Here is a 10,712-nt window from a genome sequence, read left to right on the forward strand (position 1 = left end):
AGGGAGGTGAGGGCAGAGAGGCAAGGAATGGACTATTCAGGGCCATACGGGCTGTAGTGAGGAATTGGGGCTTTATTCTAAAAGTGATAGTGGCAACAAATACCATAAGCTAGGTCCAAAGGCAAGTGCCAAACTTAGAAACAATTTTCGAGCTTCTACAAATTAATAAGAAAAAAACACTAATAATCCAATACCCAAATGTGCAAAGGATAGAACAAAACATTCATGGAAAAGGAAATACAGATGGCTCTTAAAGTACAACATATGCTAAACAAAATAATACACATTTTGCATGAACACCAAGGTAAACAAAGAAGAGCATATTTTAAAAAGGAATAAACAAATCCAACAAGAGAGGAAGACTTGTATGGAACAAGGGAATTGCATGTGACAACCACAGTGAGATACCATTTTCACCTATCCTGGTGGCTAAGGTAAAAAGTGATAACGTGATACTGGTGAGAACATGTGGAAACAGCGAGCTTATCTATTACTGGTGAGATATAAATTGGCCTCACCTCTAAGAAGAGGTGAAGGTCAGTATAAAAACTGTAAGTTTTCACCCCTTGATCAATCGACTAATAGCATCCTCCAGTTGTCCTTGTGTGAGATGATGTGGGTGCTTACTACTGACAGCAAAACATGGGAAACTAAGTGTCCACCACTGGGAGACTGGCTACAAAAATTATGGTGCAAACAATGAAAACTCTGCTGACTTTTAAAAGAATGTTTGAGGGGAATCTTTACAGGTTGATGGAGACTCTCAAAAGTACATTATTAAGAGAAAAGTTACTTTTAAAGTACATATAGCACACAAATGTTCATAGTATTGTTATTCACAATTGCCAAAAGGCAGAAAACCCAAATGTTCACCAACTGATAAGTGAATAAGCAAAATGTGGTACATACATGCCATGGAATATTATTCAGCCATAAAATGGAATGAAGCACTGACACATGCTATAACATGGACGAACCTCAGAACCATGATGTTGCCTTGGCTGGTGTGGCTCAGTGGATTGAATGCTGGCCTGCAAACTGAAAGGTTGCCGGTTCAGTTCCTGGTCAGCCAGGCCCCCAGTTGGGAGTATGCAAGAAGCAACCAATCAATGTTTCTCTCCCTCTCTTTGTCCTTCCCTTCCTTTCTCTCTGAAAATTAATAAAACCTTTTAAAAAGATTTTATGTATTTATTTTTAGAAAGAGGTGAAGAGGGGAAGAAAGAGAGGGAGAGAAACGTTAATGTGTGTTTGCCTCTTGTGCACCCCCCACTGGGGACCTGGCTCGCAACCCAGGCATGTGCCCTGACTGGGAACCAAATTGGAGAACCTTTGGTTTGCAGGCCAGCTTTCAATCCACTGAGCCACACCAGCCAGGTGAAAATAAATAAAAGCTTTAAAAAGCAAAACAAAACAAAACAAAACATGAGTGAAAGAAGCCAGATACAAAAGGACATATATATTGTATGATTCCAATTTATATGAATTATCAAGAATAGGCAAATCCACAGATGCAGAAAGTAGATTAGCATTTTCCAGGCCAGGATGGGAGGAAAGAATGGGGAGCAATTGCTTAATGGGGGCGGGGTTTTCTGTTTGGGTGATGAAAATGGCTTGGAACTAGATGGTTGCACAATGTTGTAAATGTGCTAAATACCATTGAATGGAACACTTTAAAACATTTACAATGGTAAAGCTTATGGTCAATAAATCTTACAATATAAGCAAGTATATGTTACCCACTATCCTTTGTGTGAAAGTGGGGGAAAGAAACATATATGCATGTTTGCTTGACCAAACATAAAACATCTCTGGAAGAACAGGTAAGAATCTTTATATGTCTATGGGAAGTAAGCTGGGTGGTAGAGGACAGGAGAGAGAGAGAGAGAGACAGACAGACAGACAGACAGATGTTTTTCTGAATACCTAGCTTCAGGAAAGGTTTTATCGTAGTTGCCATCCCTTAGCTGCTCTGTTGGTGGACCCTGGAGACATCCACTCCAACAGTGCAATGATCCCAGCAGAAGGAAGGTTCCCTCTGCCCAATCATCCACCAAAATCCTAGGGACTGCATCTTATTGGTCTGCATGTGTGCATGTTCACCCTCGGACCAATCAAGGCTGCCCAGGGAGATGGACCACATCACTCAGTGGCAGAGCTGGAAGGGGGCTGGAGTCAGCCTTTCCATATCTCATAGAATGAGAGCAGTTAAAGTTACATACTCAGGGGAAACCAAGGAGCTGGAATAGTGGAAGGAATGAAGGAGGCCAGCAGGGAAAAGGCAGGATGAAAGAAATCCCATACGTGCATCTCTGGAAACATGCCCCTCACCAGTCTCCTATAGGGGAAGCTAAGGCTCAGCTGGAGTACAAGGCAATTTAACCAAGGAGCTGGACACTGCAATTCAGAGGAACCGTTTGCTTGTGGAAGCTTCATCGAGTCTGGTATTGAAAGATGAGCAGTTACATTGACCATCCCATTTCTCCAACCAAATCAGACCCTTACACTTTTTTCTCTTCTCCCTTTGTTTGTATCCCAGAAATTTCAGTACTCATGAGTCCACACTGCCCTCCCCACACCACTCCTATACCCCAGGAAAATCTGCAACTTCTCTGCCTTCCTGGAGAAGAAATTCCCCATCCAGTTTCATACACTTTGTTCCTGGGTATTGAGAGGAACCAATCAGGACAAGCTGAAAGAGCCAGACCCATAGAGGGTAGCTCAAAGGAGAGTGGGGGGGGCGGGGGCGGGGGGCGCCTGGGGGAAGAAGAGAGTGAGTGGAATGTGGTCTTGAGAAGTGAGGGGAGACTTCTGACTGAGTCATCAGCAAGTACACCTATTGGGAAACATTTTGTTCACAAAAATGCATTTTGAAGCAATTACTCACTGGCTGCCTCTTTTACTTATTCATTGAAAAAAATTTATTGAGCCCCTGCTGTATGCTTTGCATTCACTGGGACCTCAGAACAAACAGCCCTGGTACAGAGGAGGAAATAGGCTCAGGGGTTCTGTCACTTGGTCATGGGCAGGATTAGAACCAAGCCAACCTGATTCCCAGCCCACAGATGGATTTCCTTAAGATGGATGGGACAGTAGAGAGGGCTCCAGGAGACTACCAAGTGCTACTCTAGGAAAGACCTTAGAACTGAGATTTCCCAAGGATGGGTGGCTTTCCACACTGGGGAGTTTGGCTGGGTCCTGACTTCTTAGCAAGAATCTGCCCTTAAAATCTGGAGCTCAGAGTGGCTTTTGAGGTTTAGGAACATTCCATCTCTCCTGGATCTCTAAGGAGGGAAGTGGGGTAAGGGAGTAAGTAGGGAAGGAGAGAAGAGCTAGGTGAGAATGGGGATGGGGTCTCAGAGAAGAAAAGGGAAACCCAGTGCTTGCACAGCTCAAAGGGCCAAGGCATGCCCTTTCATTGCCTCAGTTTGCTCATCCGTACAGAGGCAATGAAAACACCTAGGTATCGAAAGGGTGTGCGTGCACAGCTGCTGTCTGGGGTATAGGTAGCGTGCAAACGTAGGGTGTTCAGCAGCTCCAGAAGTCCAGCCCTATCAGGGGGTGCTGCTTGGGGCTGAGTCCCCCTGGTGAAGGGGCAGCTATTAAGACCTATGGGGTGCAGTTCCTACCATGGTGATTAGTTCCTGAGAGCTGGGGGTCAGGGGTCGGTTGTCATGGGGATGATATTAACATCCTCTATAGTGACAGCTGGATGGGTGGGGCCCTGCTGACAAGGAAAAGCCTAGGGAGACAGGTGTTCTGCTACCTCAGACTGCACTTTGGTCTCCATGGCAACAGCTGCGGAGCTTGGAGGGCAGCAAGGAGCTGGGGTGGGCCTGGGGAAAGGGCAGCCCATTTCCATGGTGAGAGCTGTAGAACTAAATGTTGGCTCACTGTCTGGACAGTTAGTGGGAGGCTGGTTTCCATGGCTGTTGGTCAGGATGGGGACAACAGAAGTGGAGTTGTAGGTCTCTGGGGTGGAGGACAGTGAGATGGAGAATGTGTGGTATCCATGGTTACAGCTAGAGGAGGAGGCACTATCTCCATGGGTGTGACTGATGAGGGAAGGGCCATGTGACTCTAGGTGACAGAAGCTGGGCTGGTTGCCTTAGTGCCAATAGGAAGTGGGGTGGCTTGCTTCCATAGCATGTAACATGGATTTTATGGGTCTGTGGGTCCTGGGGATGGTCTCTTTGGTGACAGCCAGGAAAAAAGGAGGTCAGGTGGAGGCAGACTTGCCCCTCCAGAGAGATACCTGAGGGTAGGGCACAGCTGCCAGTCATGTGACCCAGCTGGGGTGTGTCGATCTGTCTGAGTGTTGACAAAGGGTGGTCTCCCCTGAAACTAGAGAGATGGGGCTGTTCTCCACAGTGACCTGAGGACTTGGTCTGTTACTATGGAAATTTCAGGGGACTCCAGAGGGAGGGGGGAAGAATGGGGATATCCAATCAGCAGGTCACAGTGGGGAGAGGACAGGAGCCTACAGTCTCCACGTGACTATGAGGGCATGATCACCTGTCTAATTCTGTGATTTCTAGTTCTTCTACAGGTGATGGGAGGGTGGTTCAGTTGTCAGGTGACTGTTAAGTCTTCAGTTTCCAGAGAGATACAGAAGGTGTGTGGCCAGTCTTCAGATAATCCTGGGGGTCCAGCCTCCAGGTGACTTCTGGGATGGTTCCATCTGTGTCCAGGTGACCTCTGGAGGAGTAGTCTTCAGGAGACGTCAGAATCTGTTGGCCTCCAGGGGTCCTCAAGGTATGTCAGGTCTCCTAGAGAAAGTCAGGGGAGTAGGGGAAATCTCTCCAAGAAAGGGGGACTTGGTTAGTGTCCAGGAGACTCCAGGGGACTTGTCTCCAGGGGACTGTCCCCCCGAAACTGGCCAGTTTTAGGGGTATGGTCAGTGTTCAAAGACCACAGAGCCTGGTCAGCCTGCAGAATACTGCAGGGGACGTGATCCGTCTCCAGGGGACAGCAGGGCACTTGGCCAGCCGCCAAGCTCCCCAGCCGTCCATACCCTGGCCCTAGACACGCAGTGGGGTCCAGGCAGCGGGGTCGCGTGCACCCCCGGCCCAGCCGCCACCTCCCGCCCAGCCCCAGCCCCAGCCTCCGGGTGCAGGGTCAGGCACTCCGGGCGAGCGGTAGCAGTAGACACCGAAGAGGCTGCGTGTGGCGTCAGGGAACCCGAGGCTGCGCACTCCCGGCCGGTGGCCGCCACAGCGCGCTCGAGGATTCACGATGGGGTAGCGCGCGCTTCCGTCTGCTAGCCAGCCTGCGGTGCAACGATCCAGCAGTTGCAGCTTCCACGCAGCAAACAGCTGCCCCACCTTGGCCACCGCCGCGCCTCGAGCTGCACATGCGCGTGCTGCTCCAGAAAAGGGCAGGGGCCGCAGCGGCTTCAGGAAGAACACTCGCCCTGTGGGATTTGGGGGAGTAGTTAGGGATGCTCCCTGGAGGTGGCCTCCTCGGGATTCAGGACGCCCCTTCCATCTGCCTGCAGCCTTGGACCCCAGCCTCAAAGTCAAAGAACACTTCCTCCCATGCAGCCCGGGACTCCAGTTTCTGCCTGGGTAGGGTGGATTTGCGCGTGGTGGCGGTCCCAGGGAAGGGATCGCCTGGTCTGGTCCCCAGACAGCAAGGGCGAGGGAGACGGAACTGGGGGTGGGGTGGAGTAGGAAAGGAAGACTGAGATGTAGGGAAACCGAGAAAAGGCCTGTTGCAGGGGGTGGGAGGGCGGACGAGGTCTACGCACCCGGGAGGTTGGACGTGAAGCAGAAGGCATCGTAGCGTTCCTCCGCGTTGTGGCGGTAGCCGTAGTTGCGCACGCCCCCCGAGGCACCTCTGCCAACCCCTGCGCTCCCGGGCCAGCCTAGGCCGCCGCAGGGCTCCCGGGGCTGGCTCACCGGGTACTGAACCGAGCCATCGCGCAGCCAGCCCGCGTTGCACCAGTCTAGGCCATCGCGCCAGGCCGCGTGCAGCTGCTCCGCCGACGCCAGGATGGCATCCTGCTCAGCGCATGCGCGCTGAGCTTCCGTGAAGGTCAGCTTGTAGCGGCCTCCTCGGGGGTGGTAAGGGAAGACAACGCCTGGAGGAGCACACGGGGGTCAGCTCAGGTTTCCCAGCCATCCCCCACTCACCTGCTATCTGGGGTGCCCAGTGCTTGTTCAACCTAGATCTTGCAGTTCTTCCCTCACTCTGATCTCAGGCCTGACCATGCATTTTTCCAGCTCACACCCCTCATGGCTCCTTTTGCCTTAAGCTTGGCTCACTTGACCCTTCTGCTTAACATACTTAATTGTGTCTATCCCCTTTCCACTGCTGAAAACCTTTGCTCATATTCTTTCCACCTGTTGAACTCCTACTTATCCTTCAAAACTCAGCTCCCACAACGCCCCTTCTTTCAGTCCTCTGTGCTTCTGACATTCTCGCAGCACTGGGACCTTCTCTCTGGTAAATCCCTGAGTCTATAAAGCTGGGAATGTCTATGTCCAGTGCCGACTCCCCCACACTGGGAGCCCCTGAAAGGTTGACCCTGTGCAAAATTCCCTTTGATTCCTAGCATTTTCCAGGGCAGTACCGGCTGGTTTCCCTTCTACTGTCAGTTGTTATAACTCACCCCTCATCAGACTCACAGTCAACTCAGCTCATAAGTGTTCTGTGTGTCTGTGTTTGAAGGGTGGACCTTAGGGGTCAGTTGGGTACTCCCAGCAGTTGCAGGAATGAGACAAACAGGAGCCAGGGAGAAGACTTGGAGCCTGACCAGGATTTAAGTCCTGGCTCTGCTACTCACTAGTGTGTGCCCTGGGCAAGGCCCTAATCCCTCTAAACCAGTTGAATCACCCTTAGGGGTTTTAGGAAAATTAAAGGAGAGACTCCAGAGAGCTCTTTAACCAAGCTCGGTACATAGAAAACACCCAATAAAAAAAAATGTGCTGCTATTATTGTGTTGCTATTTGCTATTGTTGGGAAGTTCAGCAAATGAAGGCCCTAAAATTGTTCCAAGTATCTTATAAATGACTGAAGAAGCAAACCAGGTGGAAGGGAATTCTTCGGGTAGAAACCCCACCTCCCAGCTCCACAGTCAGCCAATCAGAGCATCCCATCTCCCAGCCACAGTAATTGGCTCACAGATTGGCACATGACTCAAAAGTTGGGCCCAATGAGGAACAACTCTGGGACTCTAGCTAGCACTCGTAGGAAATCAGCTGGGAGGGTGGAAGCCTGGCACAAATTTTAGGTTCCATCAAGGGAAACTTGCAAAAGGAAACTGGCACACATTTTAGGTTCCATCAAGGGAAACTTACAAAAAGGAACAGAGTTGAGGGAGCAATTCCTGACATGGTGTGAGTGCCTGGTCCTCACTGTGCCTGAATTCTACCCCAGGGTTTCCCAGCATCCTCACTATTAGTATTTTGGACTGGATCATTCTTTGTTGTGGGGAACTGTCCTGTGCTTTGGTATATCATAGTATCCCTGGCCTTTATCCACCAGATGTTACCAGCAACCCCCTTTTAGACATCGCAGTATCCCTCGGTGGCAAAAAATCACCATGAATCAAAACTACCCCCTCCCCCACCAAGCCTCTAAATTCCTTCAGGCCAATGATTTGATTTTTCTTTCTTGCAATGCCCTCCCATCTCCTCCCTTAGAAATGCAGCTCATCTTGCCCCCAGGCTGGTCACCTTCCAGGTCCAGCTTGACCATGCCGGTGTCATCCTCTAGTTCATTGGTGACCTCGCATTCATAGCGCCCATAGTCCTGCAGCGTGACATTTCGGAGAACCAAGGAGGCGTCCCCAGGGCCATCACCCTGTAGCTCGGCCCGCCCTCGGTAGCTGCCAAAAGCCCGGTGTTGGGGGCCCAACGCCACGAAGACATCGGTAAAGGCCAGCGGCTCCACCACCTTAGTCCACTTGAGGCGGACGCCGTCGTGGCTGTGGGTGGCTGCCTCGTAGTGGTAACGGCAGGGCAAGACGATAGTGCCACCCCGGTGGCTGACCACCTGCCCTGGAGCTGTCTGCACCACCACGGAGCCTGACTCACCCTCTGTGGGCGATTAAAGAGGGTTCAGAAGAGGGTCCTAGGATGAGGTGGGGAACCTGGGGAGGGGGACTCTGGAAGGGGATGTAGTTATTAAACTTGGGTGAGGGGAAATCACATGGGTAAGGGGCTCAGGGAGGAGACTGGGAAGGAGAGGACACGAAGAACTGTGGCCGTCAGGAGCACCCCATGACTCCCCCTTTCCCCTCCATGCACCAGGCAGTTACACTTGGACACAGCTCACTGACTCACCGAGCACGTGTACGACTTTCTTCCGGCCACGCTGCGCCCCTGCGGGGGCCACGAGCAGCAAGACTCCCCAGGCCGCAGCCCAGAGCACGCAGGGACTGAGGGCCGACCGAGCCCACACCTGGGGGCACCGGGCGCTCAGTCCAACCTCCTGGCCTTTGCCTTTAGAGCAGGGGTCCCCAACCTCCGGGCCTCGGACCAGAACCGGTCCATGGCCTGCTGGGAACCGGGCTGCACAGCAGGAGGTGAGCTTGAATGTAATGCACTTGAATCATCCCGAAATCATCCCGCCCCTCCTCACCACTCCGTGGAAAAATTTCTTCCACGAAACCGGTCCTTGGTGCTAAAAAGTTGGGGACCGCTGCTTTAGAGGACTAGCCACTTGGTTTTCATTCTCCGTGGCAGGGACTTCTCATGTGCCCAGGGCTCTTTCCATAGGGTCGCAGAGGACTCCCCCAGGAAGCTTGGCAAAATTCCCCCTCCCCAATCCCTCTCCTGGGACCTCACACTCTCGCTCTAGCGCAAAGCCCAAGCCGCCGAACTCACCCTGCTTTAGTCCCACCTGATCCGCTAACCCTAACACCGCTGGTTCCGAGCCCCGCCCCCTTCTCTCTCGGGCTCTTGCGGAGCTTGGGAGAAGGAGGGAGGAGCTGGAGCAGCAGCAGCGGCAAGGTTACTCGTGCGCCAGGAGACTGCAGCAAATCGGGCCGGGGCAGGGGTGGGGGTGGATGCGGAGGAATTGTTGAGAGAGGGAGAGACACAGAGAAAGGATGAGAGAAAAAAGAAAGAGACACAGAGAGAAAAGCAGGGAGAGATGAAGACAGAGGAGAGCGAGAGGGGGAAAGACAGAAGAGGAAGAAAAGACGGAGACAGATGTAGAGAGACAAATGCAGGGAGAGTGACAGAGACTGAAAAAGAAGAGAGAAGAGAGAGCAGGAAGGAGAGAAACACAGAGAAGACTTTGGGGTAGCGAGAGTCAGAGAGACTCAGAGGAGAGAAAAGAAGCCAGGAAAAAAGAGGGAGAGAAACGTAGGGAGAGGAATAGAGAAGGAGAGGCAGGGAGTTCGAGAAGGAGGGTGAGAGATAGAAGGGATTGGAGGGATGGAGCGGGAGAGGGACTGGAGAGAGAAACACGGAAGGATGGAGGGACGTAGAGACAGAGAGGGAGGATCCAAGAAAGGGGACTTATCCGGACCCTCTCCTCGGCCCCACTCACCATGCTGCTAGAACAGCCCCCGCAGAGCCGCCCCTATGCTCCAGGACTGGGCTCCTGGCACAGACGGGAAGGACTGGGCAGGTCTCAGCAGGCGGCGCAATCCCGACGACTGCCTGCAAGGGGAGGAGGGAGGGAGGCAGACTAGGTGGCGGGGGAAGGGGGATGTTAAAGGGAAAGCAGAGGTGCACTTCCCGGAGAGGAAACCCGCACACGGATGGAAGACAGAATTCGCTGGATAGTGAGTGCAGGACCAGGTCCCTCCCCTTGCTAGCAGACTGTGGGCCCCCTGGGGAACTTCTCTGGGCCACAATATAAGCATCTTTAAAACGGAAGAGGACGACCTGATGGAGTCTTCCATCTTAGATGCCCTGCATGGGCAGGGGGCTGAGTAACCTGGGAAAGGGACTTAGCCTGCAGGCTTGTTTTCCTGTTTGTCACTGGGTGACCATCCCATTGTCCTAGGCTCTGGCAGCGAAAAGGTGCTCACTCTGCGCAGTCACCCACTCATGCAGCAGCAGATCCAAATCCAATTCTGCCCCTCACCTACTGTGGGCAGAGGAGAGATCTTGGGCGTTGGATCTTGGAAGAGTGTTTGGTCTCTCTGAACCTGTTTCCACCTCTGGGAAATGGAGTACTGATTCTTTGGTGAAGATCCAATGGCTAAACATACATTAGGGGCCTAATAAGAGTTGGTGGGGTGAGGAGCAGGGGAGTCTGATTAAGCCCCTGACCCTACTCTGGGCCTGTCACCCCTGAACCTGGCCCTTCAGGCAGATTCAATAATCAAACTAGGAAACAATGAGCTCTTCCCCCACCCCTGGGCTGCCTCCCCAGGCTGTTTCCCCAAAGTATGAGCCAATCAGACAGCAGGGGCAGGGTTACAAGCTCTGAGGTTGAAGTGGCCAGGGCTTGGTTCTTAGCTGCATCCAGGAGGTATGACCTCAGACCAGCACATCCACCTCCTGCAGCCTCAGTTTCCCCATCTGGAATATGGAGTGAGATCCATCATATTATAGCATGTGAGGTTAGCTCTTGGCATGGTGAGCAGTTGGTGCTTAATAACTGTGCCACACTATTAATTATTATAATTTATTGGCAGGGATAGGACTTTGGACTCTTCTCCTGGTTGTGGCTTCAGGCAGGTTCTGATCCTCTCCGAGCGAGCCTGTGTTTCCCCATCTGGAAGGTGGAGGTGCACACCCGCCGGAGGCAGA

At 52.2% G+C, this 10,712-nt stretch overlaps 1 protein-coding gene across 1 annotated transcript; it reads right to left on the reverse strand.

Moving 5' to 3' along the window:
* Positions 1 to 1,431: 1,431 nt before the first annotated feature.
* On the reverse strand, positions 1,432 to 9,613 carry HAPLN4 (hyaluronan and proteoglycan link protein 4). Its single transcript, XM_028520666.2, has 5 exons — positions 9,499 to 9,613; positions 8,286 to 8,403; positions 7,677 to 8,039; positions 5,747 to 6,079; positions 1,432 to 5,410 (listed from the first exon to the last, which is right to left on the reverse strand). The coding sequence occupies exons 1-5, from the start codon at positions 9,499 to 9,501 to the stop codon at positions 5,019 to 5,021; spliced, it is 1,209 nt and encodes a 402-aa protein (XP_028376467.1). The 5' UTR covers positions 9,502 to 9,613; the 3' UTR covers positions 1,432 to 5,018.
* Between the last annotated feature and the right edge of the window lie 1,099 nt (positions 9,614 to 10,712).

Source organism: Phyllostomus discolor, chromosome 8 (assembly GCF_004126475.2).
Source record: "Phyllostomus discolor isolate MPI-MPIP mPhyDis1 chromosome 8, mPhyDis1.pri.v3, whole genome shotgun sequence".
NCBI lineage: Eukaryota > Metazoa > Chordata > Mammalia > Chiroptera > Phyllostomidae > Phyllostomus > Phyllostomus discolor.

What these genes read in the sequence shown, in the direction of transcription:
- HAPLN4 (XM_028520666.2), bottom strand. An exon ending in GGTCAAGCTGGACCTGGAAG is followed by an intron (nt 6,080 to 7,676) that starts GTGACCAGCCTG and finishes GTGCTCCTCCAG; the next exon opens with GCGTTGTCTTCCCTTACCAC. An exon ending in CTTCACGTCCAACCTCCCGG is followed by an intron (nt 5,411 to 5,746) that starts GTGCGTAGACCT and finishes CAAATCCCACAG; the next exon opens with GGCGAGTGTTCTTCCTGAAG.